The 23691-nt window shown below is 36.3% G+C and overlaps 2 protein-coding genes across 9 annotated transcripts in view; one reads left to right on the top strand and one right to left on the bottom strand.

Annotated features, from left to right (window-relative positions):
• The window catches only part of pum1 (pumilio RNA-binding family member 1), a 507081-nt gene that overhangs the window by 251415 nt on the left and 231975 nt on the right, over window positions 1-23691 (bottom strand). The gene's annotated exons all lie outside the window — the stretch shown is intronic.
• cdca8 (cell division cycle associated 8) lies at window positions 222-3899 on the top strand. Of its 2 annotated transcripts, none has more exons than XM_041234093.1 (10): window positions 222-326; window positions 528-656; window positions 830-870; window positions 1087-1159; window positions 1285-1361; window positions 1630-1715; window positions 2314-2409; window positions 2504-2630; window positions 2739-2825; window positions 3270-3899. In XM_041234093.1, the coding sequence occupies exons 1-10, from the start codon at window positions 230-232 to the stop codon at window positions 3300-3302; spliced, it is 846 nt and encodes a 281-aa protein (XP_041090027.1). In that variant the 5' UTR covers window positions 222-229; the 3' UTR covers window positions 3303-3899. The 2 variants fall into 2 exon arrangements, with proteins under 2 accessions (XP_041090027.1, XP_041090026.1); XM_041234092.1 differs by having other exon boundaries at window positions 1282-1361.

Below are 23691 nucleotides of genomic sequence, written 5' to 3'. Positions count from 1 at the left end.
TGTCCAATTTGACACACAAAGCTGCTCATTCTTAACGTTTTTTATGCATAGCTTTATTTTTAGACCGTGTATTTCTTAAATAGGAATGTCTGTCTTCAACAATTGTATAAACAGCTACTAGGGGAGAGTGAAAGGTGACCCATTAGTATTGAATGGTGCATATACTCTTCAGTGCTTTGTGAACCTGTTCCATGACGTGTTTCCTTCACTGATTTCAGTTTCTGACGTCATGAGGGCTACAAGGAAGAGAGCAACTGCCAGAGGGCGTAAAAAAACTGTAAAAAGTGACAAGCTGGAAGCTTTCCTCAAAGACTTTGATAGTGAAGGTACTTCAATACGTTTCCCTTTTACACTACAGAGCATTGTTGTTCATTTAAATGTGGCAAACCCTATTTAAGTAGTGGTACACTGATGATGGCACTTGCCAAAACGTTTGTTTACTTGACCTATTTTTGATTGAGACATAGATTTTAATTTTTTTTTTACTTTATACATGACAAATGTTTTTAATAATTGTATTCTTGCAGTTAAGGCTATTGTGGAAAGACTAAAATCAAGGGCCAGCAGTCTCCTGAAAGAAGCTGATAACTTTTACAACCTTGCCATCATCAAGCTTCCTGTGACCGTCAGAAAAATGAAGTGGATGGATTATTTTGGTAATACAGTTATTTTAAAACATGCTACTTTTTACCAATTAAAATATGTATTTGCTGCACCAATATTGTGGAATAATGTATATCTTTTTTTAAATACTGCAGTAAAATAACTACACTTTGATGACAGCTTTATTTAAATGCCCTACCAATTACCCCCCTCTCTGTTCCCAAAGCTGCAGGAGGAAACTTAAAAGCCTTAGAAGCAGTAGCAAAGGTATGTGTTCATATTTGCTGAATCAGTGGATTTAAAAAAAAGTATATGTTTTTTTTTATACAATTAAAAATTGTTTTGCAAAACCCATGTATATGTGAGACTACATAAGTTGTGTTTCTGTATAATTTTAATTTTTAGCCTGTGGAAAGATATTTGAAGTCTTAAATAATAATAAAAAAAGTGTCTCGAGCTTTAATGACCATAATATTGTTTCAGACTGAGCTGGACCTCTCAGAAGTAACAAACAATGCTGCTGAAGTTAAGAAGCCACCAAAATCAACACTAAAAGGTCAGGAAACCTGTTTCTGTGGTTTTCAAATAATGTTTAGTATGAAAACACTGCTGCTATCTAATTATCTGAACGATAAATAAACAGCAGTTCATGTTTTTTTTTTTCTTTCTTTCATGTAGCAGATAAAAAGAAGGTTAGCACAGAAACAATTTCAGAAGAGACAGAAAATATTCCACCAATCAAGACAACCACTAAAAAGGTCAGTAACTGTTTTATACAGAGTGGTGGTCACTGTGTTCCACACATGGTTGATTTTTTTCCCCTGATGGGGGTGCATATCTCAGACAGCGATATGGAAGAGTGGACGTCTGCTGAAATTTGGTTGAGACATTCGGCTGAGACTTCTAAGCACATGGTTGGGTTCAACTGTTTGACATACTTGCATCGTTCCAGTCTTTTTGTTTTCTCTATTTATGTTGCATTTCCTTTATGAAAATCCTTAAATAAACCAAGCTTTTCTTCCCTAGGGTAAAGCAACAACCAAAAAGGTTCCTCCATCAACCAGAAAGCCCAGGGCTCTTTCTGTAAACCAAGCAGGTAGTGGCATTAGAAAGTAAGTATACATGTGGAATACATTCATAATGGCTAAGTTTTAAGACACTGCTTTGGTGCATATCATATGTCTGCTACTGAGTTTAAGAATTAGAATATGCAATGTCCATAACTGGGATATTAAGAAAGCAAGGTGATGGAGGTAGTTAAAATATGGTGCTGTTTATTACTGTAAGGGGGGTGGGGGCAGTAAAAAAACCCTCTGCCATAAGAAAAGTCTATCTAATGTTTTCAAGTAGTATAGTGTCTAATGATCAGCACATCACTTGCTATTCACAACCTTTGCCTGGTTTAACTGATAACCTTTAGCTTGGCTCTTGGACTAAATGTAACCTTATGTATGGTAGTCCAGAATTGGTAACTTATTGGAGTCTGTAAAGCCATGGAATAATAGGTCAGTATGCTTAGCCTCCTGGCTTTATTACATTCCCACTAAATGCTGCTACCTTCTGTACTAATGCACCATTTTTATTGTAATAACCTGTTGGTAAATTCTTTGGCAAAAATCTGCAGTATTTACTGAACCTCATTTACCTGATCCAATAATCTAGTGAATTTTCTTTGAGATTTACTTTCAATTTTGCTTTCTTTCAAACCAGGTCTACCAGGAAAGTTTGCGCAACTCCAGCTGTAAATGCACTGGATTCATCTTTTATGGGACCCACACCCCTTATTACTCCAAGGTTTAATTCAAGGTAAGTTGGGTCATATTTGTTTGTATCACCCTGTGGATATTGTGTGTGTGTGTATAATATATATATAATTATGTGTATTTTTTTGTTTGTTTAGACTTCCAAAAACTCCAGCAGTACGTAACCCAAGGCACAGAGAGCGTGTTTATAGCATTTCGGTGAATGGCAGTCCAATTGCTGGGAACAATGATCTTTTAATTAATATACCAATTGGAAATGGAGAGGTATGTGTTGGTTTCCAACAGCTACTCCCTTCTCCAAATTAAGTTTCTTTACTCCTTGATATTTTAAAGTTAATTATTTTATTTTTATTTATTTATTTATTTTTACAGAGTATGCAGATATTAGCAAGTGAAATGAATGAGACTGATCTGAGTCAGTTTGATGAACATGCAGTGCAGAAAATTAAGTTGCTCTTGGTAAGTTATTGTTACATTTTATTAGAAACATTTGGTGAGTCAATGTTAAGGTTAACACTTTTAATTTATGCATCAACACTAGATATCTATGTATTTAGCACCACTGTTGGCTGGTTTCACATACCCTGATTAACCCTGTTACCTTACTGGTAACCAGGCTCTGTATCCAGCAAAGTATTTTAAGATTACCAGTTGCACCATAGTTCATTCATAAAGTTCCAAATAACTTTAATCCTATTGGGTTTATTTAAACAACTTTTATTTTTATTAGTGGAATCAGCAGACATGAGTTCTTTGTGGGTTATATTCTCATAGGTTCTGCTTCCCTATCTTGGAGTTACCTAAAACAGCCACAGGCTCTCTAACACATTTTAACACATACTGTATATAGATAGATATAGATAGATATTTTTGTTTAATTAAGCTGCTGTATTTTCTTTTCAGAGTCGTCTTTCTACTATGTGTGGCAAGTCGTAGGCTCAAAGATGAAGCTGATGGCATTTTATTTTGTCCACTTGCATTCTGACTCTTGCTCCCAGTATTTTTCTTTAACTTTTTACTTTACAGTTGAAACTGCTTAATTGCATACAATTTATTGACATTTATTTATTCTCTGACGCTGCTTTGTTACACACCACAATCCGCTTCATGTCCCATCTTTAAGTGTCATTTTTGTACACAGGAATTTTTCTGTCAGGTGTCAACATTTGTAAAATATTCAAGATGACACCAATATCTAAAACTGGCTTGAGGAGGTGATTATTATTATTAAAACCTGTCAAGTTTACATACCTGTGTTTCATAAGCTTCAATTGCAATTGCTGTACCTTGCGTTAAATTGAGTGAATAGTATGTCTAGTAATTGAATTTCTCTTAAGCTGCATCTTCTGTATTTTGTAAATGAGTAATACAAAGTAGCTCTGCATTCCTTATATCCAAGGTGATTTCTTTATGAAACACCAGATCATTTTTATTTTCTTATTCAGTATGTTTCATTTGATGATGATTATTGTAAATATTATGTTTAGTGACAACAGTAAGCTACTGGTTTTAAATAAATGGTTTCTATCTGTATTTGTCCTGCAAGTTATTTCTCACAGAATGAAATTCAAGGTAAGAGGGGAATATGTTAATTACATAAAATAAATTTTGTGTTTGTCTGCGTCTTTGAAGCAAGGCACTTGCAAGCATGTGTAACGTAACATGAGTTGTTAAATGCTCGGCCTTTCCATGCATTTTATTTACCAAATGTAAGTTGTTTCACTTTGTGTATTTTTAGCCACCCTTTGTGGTGTCGTTTTGGTGGGGAGGGGAAAAATATTGTCAATTGTAAGACCATTCAATGTTCACATCTAGTGACTGACAGTAAAGTCCTGCTTGAGTAAAAAGATGCAGTACTTGGCCTCTTGATATAGTGTGTCCTTTTACACTAATTTGTTGGTTTTTTTTACAAACACATTTTTTTTAAAGGTGTCTTAGATTATTTTGCAAAATTGCAAATTTCCTAATAGAGTAAAATAATGGTGTAGATGATTGCATCCTTTCTGGGTCTGAATTAAATCACTGAGCTCAAATTTGCATTAGATATACTAACAAATCATGTTTACAAATAATACAACATGTAATGGTATTGAAGTGGTTGCATATACCGTACCTGTTGTATACCTATTGTGTTTTTTTTCCCATGGAAGTACAATTGAGTATAAAGGTTATTGCATAGAAAATTACGAAAAGGGTATAGGAGCATGCTGTTCTGTTTTATTGTAAACTTTCAAATGTACATTTCACAGCAAGTGTTCATATTGAATTTCATGATGTATGTATTTGTCTTTGTGTTTGGATTTGCAGGGTAAAAGCTCACCTGGAGCTTTTGTACAGTATGCTTCCCAACTATAAATAGTATTACAATGTCAACACAGAAACACGAATCATGCTGGTAAGGTTATCCAACCATTAATAATGTTACAATGTGTATTTTGCAATGCAGTCACTGGCGTCCTGGGAATTACAGTGATTATGTATTTTTGAGGGAGATTTTTTGCTGTGATTTATGACTATTAAAGTATATGTATTCTAGCAATGCTGGGAACATTAACTTTGTTTCCTCTTTTTCTACTTTGGTTGGAATTGAGTTTTTTACCCATTGCCTATGAATCTAGGAAGTATTGTTTTGATTGATCAGTTTTCTCAAATATTTGGTGAGAAGAGGCTTCTATTTAGCAGGCTAGATGATACAAATGCATTGTCAAAATTGGTATGCCTGCAGTCTCTTCCAAAATACTTATTTAAGAAAAATTGTAGGTGTGTTCCACTCTGTCCTGGTTGCTAAAGGCTTTCAAAATTCAAATAACACCCTCAGACAGTGCTTTTAAGTTTTTGGTTTTTTTAAAGGTCAAGGACAATTCTTTGTTCAGCATATTTTGTGTACTTATCTTGGCTTAATGTACATGAACACAAGACAAATAATGCAACAGGAGTAGTTGATCGAGACTGAAGTTTGACGATAATTTGAATTCCGGGAGACAGCCTGTAAGAGAACCTTTAAGTTATGCAATAATATGAAATAACTGATTTACCAAGAAGGTGTCAACAGGCAGAAATAATAGTATTCTAAAAATTGTCCAGATACTTTAATTATTAAAAATAACCACTGAAATCAAGGTATAGTGTGCATGGATTTGCATATCTGCATTATATAATGAGCTTAGAAAAATCATACAAAGGTATCGTTAACTTCTTACAGTGGGAGTCATATTTAAAGTTATTAAAAAATGTATTTTATAGTAAGATGTGGCAAACCTTCAAAAAGGTTGAAAAGTCTTTATGCTGATATGTTCATAAGTTTTCTCCATTAGGTGGCGCCAGCAGACAACCTCAGTTTCAAGATATGTATTACTGATCGTGCAGTTTGCTTTGACAGTGGTTCACACTGGTGGAGGTTTCTAAATCAGCAATGAGAGAATAGGACTTGTATGTTAAAACTTAGCTTTTTAATAAGGTTGTTCAAACGCTTTTCTTGCAGATAGCATGGGTAAGAGTTGTTATGAATGAGGCAACACCCTTTTTATTCTATGTATTATGCCTGCAATGGAACTGCAGTAATAGTATGGTTTTTTTTTGCCCCCTCTGCTTTCATACTGTGTGGTTGGCTTAAAAAGCATGGTTGAATGCTCATGCAAATTGCAAACAGTGCATTTGACTACTGTGCAGTGCCATTTTTGGCTCTGATGTAATGGCAGTATGCCATAGAGCAGTAGAACTTAGTTTTCAGTCTACAAGGTTCAATTAAACAGTGTAAAGGAATAAGGCTGGTTAATGTCTCAAGTATTATAAAGAACATGACAACAAAAAAGAACAGTAATATTCCCTGGATCTGTCTATGTGACATCAAAAAGGGATTTTATAATAATGGTTTGGGTTTTTGTGTGTGTGTTTTGATTGGCACCCATCACACTGTTGATAATAACGCAATTGCCTATGTATCGTATTAGACGCCTCGGAACTAGTCATTGAATAGGTGACATTGGAATGTCAAGATTTTTCAGAATCTTTAGAGATTTCTTAGAGGTTAGATTCTAAAAGTTAGAAAGTATGCATGATGGTTTAATATTAGATTTAAATAAGCACATTTTTCGGGTAATTTCATGCAACGATAAGATAGGGCAGCAAGTTAGATCAGCCATCTTCAGTAAACGCAGAGCAGCCTTCTCAATTTTTCAGTTTTCCACCGTTCTTCACAACGGACAATCATACCTTTTTGTACCCACAACTCAATAATTTCAAACAAAATATAAACCTGTATTGTGTTATAGACATGAGACATACTTATTCGTTTCAGATGCAGGTAATTTGATACCCTGGGCCTCCAGCATCCAGCTAGCACACATCAAAAGCAGTCTATACTTTTATGAAAAGAGGCTTCTGTCTGCCATTCACTTTTATTGGGTCTTAAATAATAAATCCAATGCATCAGCATTGATAGTTTAAAAAAAAAAAAAAAAAAAAAAAAAAAAAAGGCTTGATGTCAGCCTCTAGTTCTTATATTGTAATCTTTTATATGGATTGCTGAGATTTCATTATATATATAGCACAGCACAGCTGTACAAGCCAAAATAAAACATTATATATATATATATATATATATATATATATATATATATATATATATGTTTTATTTTGGCTTGCACAGCTGTGCTGAATGTATATTCACTTCAGTCAAACTTATAGCTACTACTAAAAGGACCATGTGAATTGGTTGTATTACAAAGGTGGTCTTCATAGACAAGCCATTTAACATACAGTACTTCAGTATGGTCATTACTGAGAGGTGGTCCTTTTGTACGGGTGGTTTTAATCCAGGTTTGACCGCGCCTGTATGTATGTCCCAATCTGCTATTGCAGACAGCGAGACATTAGGAACCTTTCATGTGTAAGTAATTAGTTTAAATCTGCCCTGAACAAATGTGTTCGAAAAGAATTGTGTTGACCTGATAGCTGCTTGGGTCAACTTATTTCACGCTGTCTAAACTTAATCCCCAGCGCATGTAAGTAGCCATGTCAAGATCACCATAAATGGGAGCTAATTTGAAGTACTTGCTGGGTTTTTTTTTTTTTTTATCTAAAAAGGGGAAGTAGATTGAATTGGCTCAAACGATTTCAAGTTCAAGGTTTTAATTGCCAGGGCAGGATTAAAATATAGGAATGCAGCAGTGCCATTGTTATTTGTATGCTTTCATCACAGATGCTTTTCAATAAATTGACCTTGTTCAAAACAGAAAGTAGATTTATAGTGTTAGTATAGAAAATATTGCATCTATTGGTCATGTCTGGTTTTGACAAGCCTGAAAGAACATACCTAGTTTCATATGTGATCATCTGCAGAGCTGCTGTATTAACTGGATAGAGAGCTGTTGATAAAAATAACCTATTACTGTAACCACAGCTTAATATATTAGATTTAAAGATTTATCAGCCTTAGAGAAATAGAGACACATATATATCTACTCCAAATTGCAAAACACACAGTTTTTTTAATTTTTTATACAGATATATACTTCTTGGCATGCCATAAATTATTCTGTGTAATTTTTCCTGAGACTGATACATTTTACATCTCTCTGTGGCTTCTGGTAATCAATTTCTAGGCTCTGTGGCTTGAGGTCATTCATTTTGGTGTTTTGCGATATTAGCATGTCTCTACTCACCTGTGTCTCCTTGCATTTCCCTGGTTGGTAGTTACATTGTAAATCACTTCATACTCTTCTCATAAATTTTTATCCCTTCATCAGACTTTGGCTTCATACCGTTCATATTCGCTCTTTGTCACTTTCTGTCGAATGCCATTCTTTTTACACTATACCATATTTCAATAATGCAGTTAAGCCACTGTCTCAGAAACACCTACAGTACAAAACAAGAATGGCAATGGAACAACCTGAGATAATCCTGCCCTCTAATTTTTAAGATTTACTAAGCAGTGGTAAGTAACCCCCCCCCCCCTCCCCCCCAGATAAAAACTGGTTGGAGGAATAGAATGCTGATCCAATCATGAAGATCTAGGGGCTTTTACTTCCTGTTTATAGTGAAAAGCAGTGGTGGCAGAGGTCCGAGAGAGCCACAATCCTTCAGGTTTTCTGAGTACCTTAAATCATCAGTGGCTAATTTTTTTTTAGTCTTGACCAATTAAGAAAATAATTGGTTCAATTAAGTGACTGAGAACTCAGTTGGACCAAAAACCAAAAGACCCTGCATCTCTCCAGGACCAGGGTTGGGCACAGCTGTCATAAAGCGTGTGTAGAGTGATATGTTAATAATGGAGTTTGCAGCTTTAGATCCAAGAATAATTTTGAGAACCACTCTAAACATCACCTTCTTAAAGGTTGTTTTCCCATTGTGCTGCTGCTGTATGGACAGGTTAGCTCACAGCTTGGCTGCAGTCCAGTCTGGTCACGATGAACTAAAGTGTTCTAGTTGGCTATTCAGTGAACTAGTGCTGTGTGAGGGGCTGAATGCGCATTGTATAACCCAGTCTGGACCTTTCTCCCTGTGAGTCAACTGGAAACTTGCCATGCATATGGATACTCTCCTATTTGTCAAAACTAATAAAAGTCTCAGAGGGAAGAAACAAAAGGGTTTTCTCCTCCAGTTAAAACAAAATACACATATACCTGGTGCCTCAATGTATTTCTTTTAAGCAAAAGAAAATAATGTTCCTCCAGATTTATTGTTTCTCAAGAAGAAACAGGTAGCCATATTCTAAGCAGCCGACAATTATTCAACTTCCAGTAAGCAATTTAAGTGTCCCTTTTCACACTCGTTTAATGATCTTGTTCCAATAAAAAATAAATAATAAAAATGATTGCATGGCTTCACGTCACTGGAGACACACTGATCTAAAAGAGAATAATAAGAATAGCAATGGGCATGTGGATTATGCTATTTCAATATGACATGAATTCTAGGCCAAGAAAGTGCTGTTAAAAATGGAAAAGCTTATTTCCTGCCAATGGCGACCTTGTGGCCTGCACGCCTGGGAAGTTCAGTTGTGAGGAGCGGATGATTGATAGAATCTCTGGAGTCCTTGTTTGTTGGTGTCAGTCGCACATGGAGATAGCAGGAAGAGGATTGCGGCCAAACCATAGAGGAACTGTTAATCAAATCACACAACAACTGCCAACCCACAATTTTAACTCTATCACAGAACCCGACAGAAACGCTAGTGGAGCGCAACCATTTAAAATCCATTGTGTGCATGTGAAAAGTGATCGATAATGTTACACGATGAGAAAAAATAAAAATAAAAAAAACCTTAGAGTCCTCGAGCACCCCTGTTTTTATAGCGCCTTTTAAAAAATGATCAGATAGCTGCAAGTTTTTTTTTTTTTTTTTTAGCTTTATACTTTTTGAAATTTAGCTTTATACTTTATAGGTTTTCTTTCCCCACCTCTGCTATCCCAATAAGATTAAGCATCCATGTCAGTTTGTTGGTTCCAATACGCACAGGTAGGCACATTTAGGGAAGCGATCCCTGGTATGATACTTGACAGATTCTGTAACAATTCTGGGCTCTGACAAAGCTGACTGATTAAAGCACCTTAATGGGATTTTGATGGGTTTCCTCTCTGCAGTGATTTGGGGAAGCTTGGAGCCCTGTTGACTACATAATCATGCAGCATAGTGGACCAATGCAGTAGACATCTGTTACTAAAATTAAATGATCAGTACTCAACACTGCAGATAAACTTGGCTCGAAATTTAACCCGTTTAGGGTGACACTGCAGTGGATACCTGCTTTTAATAAGTCATAAAAATACATAAATCTTACATGTTCTGTTTTAAAATAATTGAATTCCGACAATGGGCTATGGATGGCTAGCCAGAATCTTGCATGTCCAAGCGTGTTCACACTATATAACCCATTCCCTTATCACGTTCAATGGAAAAACAGTATTTCTGTACCGAGTTGCAGACAGTTGTAGCTACAGCGCTATGACCCATTGGTTTCTGAACTTGCATCTGCTAGACTATTTACACGAGAACAGCATTAAAGCACAAGATTAAGGCAAAGCTTTAGGATAAAAAGGCATCTGCTATTAAATCAACTGCAAAAATACTAAAGGTGACAGTTCTGTCTTTTTGTTCGGTTTCAGGAAGGTGTTGCAAGCTCTGGGTGGTACAGAGTGGAAGGTGTCTCGAACGTTAGTGACAAAACTGAAATGTGCTGTGTTGGATATATACTACATATTCAAAGTCTAGCAGGTATAACAACATAGCTGAGGGTATGCACTCTGGTTGGGCTGGATTCTTGATGTTGCTATGTAATAAATTAATTACTGTCCAGGCTATGATTGGCTGAAATGCCCTTGAGCTTTGAATAAATACCATGTCGAAGAAAATGATAATGTTTTTATACTTCCTGCCTTCAAAACAGATTGTTTTTACCAGAACAAATAGTTGTACAAAAAATGGCTTGTACAAGAATTAATGAAACATACTAATAACATTAACGTGTTCTAAAAAAAAAAAAAATACATACAATCAGTTTGCATTTTTAAATTGATTTAATGTCATTCCAGAGATTTTGAATTGATAGCTTGTTTACTGGCTTACATTTACAATACAGAAATTGAATGAAATGTTGTACCCTATTTCCAAGAGCAATGGCTTATCGTGCGCTGCTAAATTGCTTGCAAATGATATCATAAATTGGAATATTATGACAGAGGTAAGGGTAATTTGCTGCCAAATAGGGTAAAACCAATTTAATATCTGAGCACAAACCTTAGAAATGGATTTCAGTATGGCATGAAATATAAAAAGCTGAAAGTCTGGTAATTTCTCAAACTTCATTATACATTATATTTAAATAACCATGAACTATATATATATATATATATATATATATATATATATATATATATATATATATAGTGTCAGCATTTTGCATTGTAGTGAAACTACAAGTCCCTATGTGTGTAATTACTGTGTTCTGAGTTTAAAATAGAAACTAGAGTTGTGTTACCCGCCTACATAGGAGCTAGTGAGCCGTATAATAGGAGTGAACAGTGGAAAGGCTTGGGGGACGGTGTATTGACAAAAGTAATGCCAAGTCTTATCACTTTGTTAACCCCACTAGTTCTTCATATTCAACTAAAATTGATCTTGAGTGTACTGTAACAACCACAATTGCCACTGTGGTGTTTTGAAAGGGAGCACAAATATGATTGGTTGGATGTGGGTGTATGTGACTGGTGCTGCCTAATGCTATTTCGATTGGCTGAATTGATTTTTCGGGTTCAATGTACAGTATCTGGGTAATGTTTATGTGAACAATCTTGGACCTGTAGAATAGGGTTGTAGCTTCCAGTATATTTCACTAAACACTGCCCCTATTAGACAACTTGACACAAAATTCAACCCTCGTGCTATAAATAAAATATTTCAGATCCCTAAATGCAATTTGCATCACACACGGGGCATTTAAATCTACGCAATTACGTTATCTGAGCCAGATAACACCTCACACATTTCTCTTGAAAATTAGCTGTGAAATATTGCTGTGAAAGAGCTATGGTGCTATTTCCTTTGCTTGCACATAGCTAGGAAATTTTCAAAAGTGAGACTTGATGCAAACAAATAAGTCTGCTAATTACTGTGGTTTATAGACTGGCATATATCTATCTGTTGTATTTAATGCCACGTCTCTTTGCCTACAGTTCACCCATATGGCACCCTCCATCTGTTTTGTTAATTTCATTTTTGCTTTTGTATGAATATAGCTTAACAATCTGCCTTAACCATTTAACTGCCCAATTCAATTGACGTTTTCTTTCCTTCATCTTTTGTACTCTTTATCTATATTAAGGCAATACACTCTACTCACACAACTGCAATTACGACACAACCCTTGGTCCCTCATGTGCAGATTCCCATTACTGAAACGCTATATTGACCTTTTCTATTAAAAAATAATTCTGCTTATTTCAATGCTCTTAAAGTGTTACCGAGCAGGTAGGGTGTCAAACACCACACATTACTTTCCATAGTTTCCTGCTTTGCTCTACGTATTCCTGCAATATCTTTTTCAACATAATTGCGATCATTTTTACCAGTTATTTTTGTTGCCCCATGGTAATGCATCAGGTCTTCCTGTCAAAATTTTTTATGAATTCAAAACATTGGTGGCTTCAATCCAACCTGTTCAATCAGAAATCATTCGTTGGTTTCTGACTCCTCTCTCTTGATTGGTTAATCTCTTCAGGTTCAGGGGGGTAGGAACAGGTTTATTATTATATACGGTTTGTGCAGTCAGACCCCATACTGCATAAGAGGACATCCTTATAACAATAAGATACACCCTACACAGGATGTATGAACTTATAACTTATATTATTTATTGACTAATAGAAATTTAAAGAATAGGTAAATGTCCTTTCCCTAAGACACTTCCAAGAACGCAGATGCTTTTCTCAAGTCGCACGAAGCCTTGGGTACATTGTGTCACTTTGTGGCGTGGAACTTGGTTTTAGCCTAGACTGCATTTCAGGCCACTGCATGGCACACAGGGGAGACTTGGGTTTTGATACAGCAAAGTTGCCTCAAACATGATCTCCTGGTTTCCTAGAACCAGGTTTCAAGCCACTGCTCCTGAAAAAAGAGGCTGTGTGTTCCCAGGGATTAAGAAATCTAAATATGCATAAATTGATTTAATTTCAGAGACAATTATTATTTAATAATCACCTGGAGCTTTAACAGCTGCAGCCTGCATCAGAGGGCTTTCTGTTTCGTGGTACATCACAGCTTCTTTTCAGACACGCACTTGGTAAAGTGCTACCTCATTAATTGCATCACACTGAGAGCAACGTCAAGGGAGAAATATTCTAAGCTTTATGCTGCAGTGAAAAGTTAGCACTAATCTTCTTCATTAATTGCCTTATAACAGCATCCTTATTGTTTCATTCTGGTTGATTTTGCCACGTTTTTCTCAATATTTCTTAATGACTTTTAAAAACATGAATATAACTCTCAGTACTGCCAGTTTTTCAGCTTCTTCTCATGCAAGGTTTGGGGCTGAACAGAGTTTACAAAATATATTTTAGCATAGTTCTATAGTGACTATTTTGAAGACACCAAGAAGGACTTTTAGTCAAAATATTTGTTACTGAACTTACTAAATGTATCACTGTTGAATGTTTTATAGCCTAAAGCGATTAATTCCAAATCATCGTTTGTGCATTTCTTTCATAAAAGAAAACACACCCAATAATTTACTGTACCAAGCCAGACAAAAACTACTTCTAATTTAGGGCAGTGGTTCCCAACCCTAGTCTTCTGGTTTTCATTCGAACTGAGCTCTCAATTACATAACTAGACATTAAAGAGACTAGACATTTGCTTAATTAGGCCTTCTTAATTGTCCTCAGCTCCTAAAAAGTTGCAGATTTCACGCTACTTATAAAATGTTATAGCTAACTTGAAATCTGCAACTATTTAAGAGCTGAAAACAAGTAAAACATGTCTAATTAAGCACGGTGAGGGTTTACTTAAGTAATTGAGTTCAGTTGTAATGAAAACCTGAAGATACATGGGGTCAGGACCAAGGTTGGGAAGTGCTAATTTAGGGGCTTATATGTTATTTATTGTCTATTTTAGAATGGTAATTTATGGTATTTCCTTTCTGGATTATTTCCAATTTGGAGTAAAAAGCTTGGACCATAAAGCATAGTGTATGGTGTTGCCTTTTTACTACAGTATATCATTGTGGCAGGGCAGAAGCCCAGTTGCTGTAACTAGCGTGTGTGTGGTAATGTAAGGTTGGCAAGGATGGGGTCAAGTAGGTAACTGATGCTAATTGGTAAGTGGCCACATGTATATAAGAAAGGAGAAATCATTTGTTGTGGGGAGGGAGCTGGGTGATTATTTTGGAGCTGAGCTGAGCTGAGCTGAGCTGAGCTGTGCTGTGGTGTGCTGTGCTGTGCTGTGCTGAGCTATGCTGTGCTGTGCTTTATTATTTTGACAATGTGTTTTGAAGGCAATTGCCCAGCCTACAGCCGGTTAGTCTTTTGTTTGAACCTTTATGTTGGCCCTTGTGCCAGTTTGTTTGTTCCTATTTATTTTGTGTTTTGTTTATAAAATGTGCAACTTCCTTGTCTCTGAGTCTCTTTCCTGCTGATAACACTTGGGCCCACAGAGTTATCCTGGAACAACCATGATAAAAGAATAAAGGTGTAGTACCATCATGGTACATGATAAAAATAAATCATTGTTGTGTAGATCTGGTAATAGGGGTTTTACAGAATAGATCTTGAATGTGTAAACATTGTGAACCTAACATCACAAGCTAATTCAATGTCCTACTGTATTTCTCTATACACATCTGTGTATGTGTTTTGAAGAGCCACATTGTAAATTTATTGAAGCTATAGATCCTTAGACTGTCTGATATCATTAGATGATGTATTTTTTTTATCAAAGGAAGTCATCTGAAGGTTGTTTTAAAACTATCTAGTTCATTAGTCAAGGTACCTCAAGAAGTTCTGAGTAATACATCATCCCTGCTTGTTCTCGGCTCACCTCAGTACATTTCCAAAAAGCCCCAACCAGAACAGTGCTCACCACGTTTCATCAGTCACAACACAGGCAAATCCAATTTAACAAGAAATCTTACATACAAATGAATTACCACTCTGGGATCCTTAGGCTGATTGAAATGAACAACTTAGCTTTGCTTAAAAGTGTAATATTTCTGCATTGCTTTAATATGATTATGTACCATGTGTTTTAGTGTTCATGTGCTCCTATTTGTTAAGAACATACATTGCTGTCAGGAAATTAAAGAAGACTATCAAACATGTGTTAGAGCCTTTCAAGGACTTTTAATGGAAACCAGGAAGAGGTGGCACGATTATTTTCATTTTCCCTGCATGTTGTCAATGTTACAATGAAGAAAATGTGCTTTTATATGTCTTTATATTATTTTTTACACATCGATATATAAAGGCACACATACTGTGCTGGGAAAACTAGTAATTCAGAGGCAAAAGTAACTATGTTTGTAGCTATGAAGTATCAGAGATAACTGCTATACATTTGTGAGCCAAAATAGATATCTGTATGTGAAGTAAGTCATTTATTAAAGGATGCCTTACATAAATAAAACCTATTCTACTGTAAAGTAGATTCTCAACACAAGGGCAGCACTCTGCCGTGCACTGACCCTTTTGAAAACATGATATCTGGTACTACAGTACGTTAGGTTAAAGAAAGTTCTCAGGGTTCATGTCTTACTCTCAGTAAGTGTGAAACGAGGTCTTGCCCCCTCAGCCGTGTCTTCAGAGGAAACATTGGCTGTAAAGCATGGCAGTCAGCAAGGGGCAGCAGCTTGATTAATGACAGTATGGAAGACGTTGAAGGGGTGGGGAAGGTATTTCCTTCTAGGTGAAACGACAAAGGAACTGAACGCTACCTAAAAGCAAGGCTGTTTGTGTATAAGGGCTTGTAAACAAAAAAAAATGAATTTGTCCTTTCATGACCTACAGTACTTTCACAGAAGCGGTTAACCTTATATACAGTAAACTCACCTCTTACACACCATTTCTGAACAGTCTGTTGTAAGTTTATTTTGCTGTGCATTAGGTTCTGTTGTGCTATCAATTTTCTCCCTGGGTGTTAACATTGATTAACAAGCTCTATTGCTGCATAACTGCACACATTTCCCAGGCATCAGCAGTTGCCTTCGAATCATTTATCTTTAAGTACAAGCATGGACATCATGTAGCTTTATCAGAATTAGTTATCAACCAATCGAAACAACCCTGTGTTAGTGTCGGGCTGAGCACAGTTAATCACAGATAGCCATGCATATGCCACTTATACTGTAACAGACATTAGTGCCCCATTAGAAACACTTCAGTTCTGAAATAGTAAGACTTTGATATACTTTTAATGAGCCATTTGTCAAATTGATCATTCTAATATACCAGTACTTTAAATGCAATCGATGGAAAATAAACTTTAATTAAGAACCCATTTAGAAGCGTGCAGATAGATCATTATTCCTTATATAATGTATTTCATAAAAGAAATATTCTAGGATAGAATTGATAACCAGTTTGTTGCACTGCCCAAGACAAAGAGATCTCCAGGACTCACCTGAGATCTGTGATCTCCAGACCATCTTACTTGAGAAGTTTAGTAGGCCAGTGGTTAGTATTGTAGCTGTTGCAGAAGTATTGCAGTGAATTAGGTAGCATTTAACGGTATAAGAAAAATACACTATAGATTATGGTTGTGCCTCCAGTTGGAATGTATTGGAACCTCCTTGGCGTAACTAAAGTGTATTAAGTATAATGTGATTATGTCCTTGTAGGACTGTAAACCCATGCAATTCAAGCTAATTAGAAACCTGTCAGTCTCTGCTCAAGGACACATCATTCCCAGGTCAACTGACCTCCCCTTTAAACCCAAGAGAATGCTTCTGTTATTGCTTAAATGTTGAGGGGGTGTGTAAGGTTGGGGGGGGGGGGGGGGGGTTGTTTCTCTGACCAGTTCAGGGGTACTGGTTGTCTCAAGCGACAGTCAATGGGATATTAACTCTTTAACCTCTATACAGCTGATTCAGTTCCCGGTCACCAGGTCAGCACTGTGTACATGTGCAGATAACTTAGATTTCGCTTTTCTGGGAGGCCGAGAGAGCCCCGCTCACTGTCTGGGATTATAAAAACATAAAAAAATAGAGTTGGGTAATCTTTTGTGTTAGAATTTTCTTTTTAACCTGGAATTGCTATGAAAGTCATATGTATTGATTCATGGTCCGAGCATCACAATGCAACCTTTATTTGATGAAGACGATTTTTCACGGTGACTGCTTTATTACATTTTGCTCTTGGAGTGTATTACGGACTGGAAATATAATAGCATTGACTAAATCTGTTTTATTAAAGACACAAAAGTTCACGTGCATAAAATACAAGTAACTCATATGAGCCAAAGACCCAATAATCACTGATAGTAATAAAGGTGGCAATATCTTGCACCTAGCAAAATATAATAAAACACATTATAGGTTATTGTACATCAATGTGGATTGATGGTTCAGTATGTAATATTTCAGTTCTGTTTCCTTATGACAGTCATGAGACACATCATTGTTGGAACCTACGCAGATACCAAATTGAAGAGATTAGGAATACATTATTGTAATGCATTAATATTAAATGGTTTTGTATCTATTATAAATGATATAAGAGGCCAATTTAGTATTTTTTTTTTCCAAGGCTGATGTGCTAGACTCAGTGGAAGTGATACCTCAACACACGACTGTTAAAATAAGTATGCATTATAATCAGCTTGTACAGTGGGTTCTAGTATTACACCCCTGTAAATGACATACACTCTTCATAGAGAATTGCAGATGAGAAATAATAATAATAATAATAATAATAATAATAATAATAATAATAATAATAATAATAATAATAATAATAGACTGCAACTTTCCTTACAAGGCATTTGTAATTGCTTCCAAAACACAATGTGTTGTCAACAGCCTGACAAGACAAGGGCTGGCTCAATATACCTGTAGTCTTTAATATTTATAAGAAGAAGTATGTCTCTGTCTGTGTACAGAAATATGGTTCCTGCAATGATAGGCCAGGCTGCTAGTTTTAGTGACTTTGAAAGCAAAGGAATTTAGAAGAAAAAAAATTTGTAACCAAATCTGGCTTGGATGTCAATGGAAGAATGCATTTATAAATTTCAATTTCATGCTTCAATAAAAAAAAACACCCACTCACCTCACCCAAGCAAATATGAAAAGATTGGAAATAAAGTAAAGCTGTACAATTGTTTTGCAACGCAGTGAACACCATGCATCCCAACTTACAATCAATCTGTTGTTTTGTTTCAATTTACTACTATAACTGTGTCACTAGAATGATATTGTTTTGTTTTGTTTTACAGCAAGCGAGAGTTAATACAGTCATAACCATTAAACCTGATAGAATGTGATTTTTTCCTTTCACAGGGACAGTATGGGCAATATTCTGAAAGTTATGAACTTTTTTTTTTTTCTGGAATAAAAAAACAAAATAAAAAACACCAAATACAATTCTAAAGCAATAAGACACAACTTAAGACTGCTTAAAACGTCTATTTGGGGTCTGCTGTCATTAGTGAGGGTTTTTCTTTTTTCCTTCCTGAAAAATGTCCAATATCCAACCCATGTTTCTTCACAATTCTTCCCCAGATACAGTATATGTAAGAACTTTAGTGATGTTCAAACAGAGAGCTACCATATACCTCCAGGTATTAGTGTTACACATGTTCCTTAGCAAGTTTAATCACAATTGGGCAAGTTGTTCTGTAGATATAGCTTCCACGATACACCCTGGCTGGGCTCCAGCAAGGGATAACTATATATGTCAGGACTGCGGTTCTAGGGTTCCTCATGAAATCCATGAAGGCACCATCATAGTTTTCAGTCAGTAAAATCTGCCAAATTAAATCATGGGAGAGTTATTGTTTGTTTATTAGTAACTATTTAAAACATACAATAAAAGACAAAAATACAGTGAGGTTGAAGTGAATCCACAGAGGTTTTAGAAGTGCATCTAGAATGGTAGGTATAGAAATGCAAGGTTACCTAATAAATAAATAACAGGCATCCGCAAACTGTCAGTGCAGCTCATTCTCATGACCTGAATACCCTTTGCTGGCAGAAAACCCCATATTGGTGTGCTTTTCAAGCAACTTTAATCATGATGCTCTCCGTTAGAATTTAAAATAAATAAATAAATAAATAAATAAAACACACTTGCTTACAGTGATATGCTCCTGCCAGATGTAGACTCACTTAACAATGACTCCCAAGGCAACCAATAATTTCAGAGATGATTCATAGACGCATTATCTTTGAATTCCTGCAGATCACAGCGTTTGTCAGAGGTAGCTGAAATTAAGCTCTCGAAAAAGTAAATTCCCACAAGTGCCCTTAATTATTTATATTAAAAAGCTACAACCAGAGATGAGTTGGTACAGAGTGCCGTTTCTCTCAGCTCAGTTAGGTTTAAGCTTTTTTAAATTGACATTTCTCAGGTTCAGGTTCTCTGAAGATGGTTTTCTGAATAGATTCAGCTGACAGCTTTCTCTGAGGGGAGGGGTCAGCCAGTTCAGTTACCAATGTTTATTCAATGGAAATAATGAGGGCTTTAAAATAAATGTCCCTGGGGTCCTTGTAACGATAGAAGGTTTTATTCTAGAGGTGCATTTCATTTGATAGAGGTTTTAATGTCCAGTTCGTGAACAAAAAATGAATGGCACAGACACTATCCACAGTTTACATGGAAGGTAGCACACTGGCAATGGTATGGAGTAATTGCTACTGAAATAGACCTATCGTTAATTATAACTGCTTAAACCGTCAGGGTTCAGGTTTGAAGTACTTTCTACAGAAGAAGAAGAAGAAGAAGAAGAAGAAGAAGAAGAAGAAGAAGAAGAAGAAGAAGAAAGAAAGAAAGAACACTGTGGTATTATTTTTCCAAAAGGTCAGTCTTATCTGAAACATTTGAAACCTCTGAGACCTGTCCAAATACTGTACGAACTTTTCTGAAAATGCTTTAACGCTCACTTCAGTAAACATTGGCTTGGCATACCTAAGTGAACACACACGTGTTGTTTCTGAATGTGGTTGTACTGTATGTCTGGAAAAGAGTTCTTTGTTAACAGTAACTGCCAGTTATTAAATGTTCGCAGTCCTATAACCCATGCAAAGTATATTTCTTATTGTCCACCAATATAAAAGAATGTGATATAAAGCTGATATAGCAGACTTCAAGTGTAAAGGACACTGCTCAGTTGAAAGCGGTTTAGCTCTGACCTTGCACTGACGGGTAATAGCTTCCCTGTAGGGTCTGATCTACCGGTCCATGATGGATTGAGTTTACAAGCTTTCCATCAGCCTTGGTGTAAAACAGAAACACATGACCCTCAGGGGGGAAAAGGGAAAAGCAGAAATTGGCTCTGTGGTTTCTTAAAGGTCCCTCTCAGACTGAAAGGTAGCACTGCTGCAATGGTATGTATTTTGACCTGGTATGAACTAAAGCAGATCTATTGTTGTACAGTTTACCATATCAATACCAGTGTGCTACTGAATTGGGTCCACTGTTTTGGCAAGGCTTTGATCTGCTAATGGTTATGCTTGGGTATTATGGAATACACATTAGTATAAAATATATATTTGTTTGCAGTCACAATAGATCTTTTTAGGAGCACTTTTTCCATGTTTTATCCATTTTTCTGTAAAGAAGACTTTACCAGCGTGGAAAAGTGCCCTGAATTTATTAGGACAGCGGGTGATGGTACTGTAGTTATTCCCTCGATTGCAACATATTCACATGGGATGCAAAACAGGTGGATTGCATTGCTTAGCTGTAGGTAGAAACTTCAGATTTCACTTTGACTGTAGTGTTTGTCCTCTTTTGAGTAGTTTTTTCCAAGCTTATAATACACATGGATCAGAACAACTTTACATTTTGAAATGATTACTATTTATTTACTTATTTGGCAGGTGCATTTGTCCAAGGTGATTTATAGGTGTTACAGGCGAGCACAGGGTTAAAATGCAAGGTCAATATTTAAATACAGTATAGTTTATAGTAAATGCTGCCAATACTACTCTTTATGGTGCCTTTGGACAAATATCTCTTCTGAATGCTATATTGATCTCTTCCTGACTACAGTTGACCTTGACAGATGACTTTTATCCTTGGGAAGAGAGGGATTCAACATAAAGAGTCACAAAGTGGCAACTTGCTTATAATGGGAGTTAATGCATCACATTAGACTTGACTGAACAGCGGTGGCTTTTTCTTTACTGGTCTACATACAGTATAGAATATTCAGGTTGAAAGAGGCGGGGCCACGGCGAGTATGGAACTTTAGGAACAAAGCCGAAATGATCTGTGTTTGAACTAAACCATGGCACAGAAGTTGAGTCTGATAAGAAATGTGACACATGTTTCTTCTGGGTTTGTAGTTTAACTGCATTGCTGTGATCACATTCTGCTGCTTAATTATTAAATAGTTATCTGTGCTCCGATTGGCTGAAATGACCTTGAACGTTGTTTCAGTAAAAACTTTGTGCTAACCCACTCTTTCAACCTATTTGCTCACCTGGCCAGTCTCACACATATTAAAACATTTTTATTTTTAGTGATTCAATATGTTGTATAATGGGTATATATACACTATGTATAAGTACCAACATAATTTGAATTGAAGGACACAATACAGACATAATTAGTTACCTTGCATGTAAAGAGTTAATGTTTTGGCATGACAGATAATGAAGAGGCTGTAGGAGAGCAGATTCTCAAATAAGGCTTCAGCATCACAGAATGGACATGCATGTTTCACTGCAACCCTGTAGCAAACATTGTCAAATAGATAATGTACATCCAAGGCCAGGTGCATCGTTACTTAGGGAATATGTTTTAAACATGTCACCAAAGAGCAGTGCAGCCGGCTTGTTAAAATCAAACTATTCAGCATCCTGCAGCTGTTGTCTCTAGATGGGTCTTGAGCAATCCCCAGCTTCCCCATAACAAGCTGCCAGGTGAGGAGAGATGCTGAATGAATGTGCTTTAAGAACATCGGCATACCTGGGATTTCCCATCTCTCCTTGACCTTGATCTGTTTTTAGTAAAAACTGACACAGGTTTTGCATTTGTTAACATATTTAAAATTCATGAATCCATTGATGGCATCTCTACGTGGATGTGTGCTCATTTTAAATTGTGACTGGGAATGTAAAAAGGATGCAGTAAAAAATATAAAATAAAATTAGATTAACTTTGTATATCATTTTCATATTTGCGCTATGTGATATTTCTTGTTGATGTATGTCTTACACAGTTCCCAGGATCTGGTTACTGAAACAAAAAATATATATTTAAAATTAATCTAAACAAGAAGAATACAATAGCTAAGATAACTATTATGTTTCAAAGCAGTACCACGATGCTCTTAAACACCTTGGACAAAGATTAATTAATTCCAGAAAACCATTGAACTTGGGATCATTTTAAACAAGCTTTGTAACTAATCAATAAGGGGAAGTTTTAAAGTGCAGCCGCAAAGCAGCATTAGTGGCCCTCAAGTTTTAGTTCGCTTGGGAGCAAACTTTTTTATTTTATTATCATTTTTTTTTTTTACTTTTGTAGTGACTAAGACCTACATCATTCTCATCAGTTTTCCCTGGTCTAAAAATGCCTCTGTCCATGGTGCTGATGCTAGATAGTTGAGAACACTTCTGATACAACATTAAGAAATAGTTTGAAGTACAAAGCTTACTCCATTTAAACAGATTTGCTCACAGGCAGTCCCTGATACAAGTTTACAGCTGCAACCATTATAAAAGCAAAAAATAAAACTATGGTAAATAGCAAACAAGTTATCCATAGCAAATTTTAATAAGGGGTGTTGCCCAACAAACTAAATGGTGTAAGTGACAAGACTAAGGCTGTGCAAATAGACATACCTTGTGATAACCTGGATTGAGTATGTCTGAAGAAACCAGGTTTTATAGCACTGGCTGACTGTCTGACTTCCTTGAACAGTAAGCCAGGCAGCAGGTATAGAGAAATGACCAGATGACTGTTGGGAGAATTACTGGCTGCAGCTAGCTGTTCCTGCAAATAAGAGAATATAAGTTCTAGTATATGCATTATAATCTTAATAATCTATTTTAAATGCTTTCATATTATAAACTACAATCACATGAGTTAATCACACTTCTTGCTTTATTACTTATGAGGAACAATTATTCCAGATCCCCTTGATTAGCTTGAATCTCCTTTTCTCAGTACTAAAATAATGAACCTTTTAAATCAACCAGCACACCTTCCTCCCTTGCCTGGCTTCAAGCCCCTGACCTAGGAGGATGGCCCTTGCTTTATTCATTTCTGTCAGGGAAGCAGCTTCCAAACAGCTGCCTTTGGGATTACTGAGTGCTGAGCAGATGCTGCCATCTCCTGCTCCTGGGCAGTCAAGAGGTGGGGTGGGGGTGGGCCCCACCCCCAGGTTCTCACCAGTGGTCAGCCTCCGTGAGAGCCCTGCACACAGCAGTCCTGATTCCTCATTAAAAACACCCCTGCATCAATCCCGGTGTCAGAAGGATTGGCCCGTGCCGAGCTCTTTGTGGTCCGCTATTTATTTACAGATTGCATAAATGCTTACTCTGCTATAATCAGTGCATCCCCCCCCCCCAAGGTGATATTAATAGTTTTAATTGCCTTGTATCAATTAAATGGTGGCAAATGAACTCTGTTGGAAACTGAGCTAGTCATCAATGTCTGCAGAGTTGCATTTT

Source organism: Polyodon spathula, chromosome 32 (genome assembly GCF_017654505.1).
Source record: "Polyodon spathula isolate WHYD16114869_AA chromosome 32, ASM1765450v1, whole genome shotgun sequence".
Taxonomy (NCBI): domain Eukaryota; kingdom Metazoa; phylum Chordata; class Actinopteri; order Acipenseriformes; family Polyodontidae; genus Polyodon; species Polyodon spathula.
This window is presented reverse-complemented; position numbering and strand designations above follow the sequence as displayed.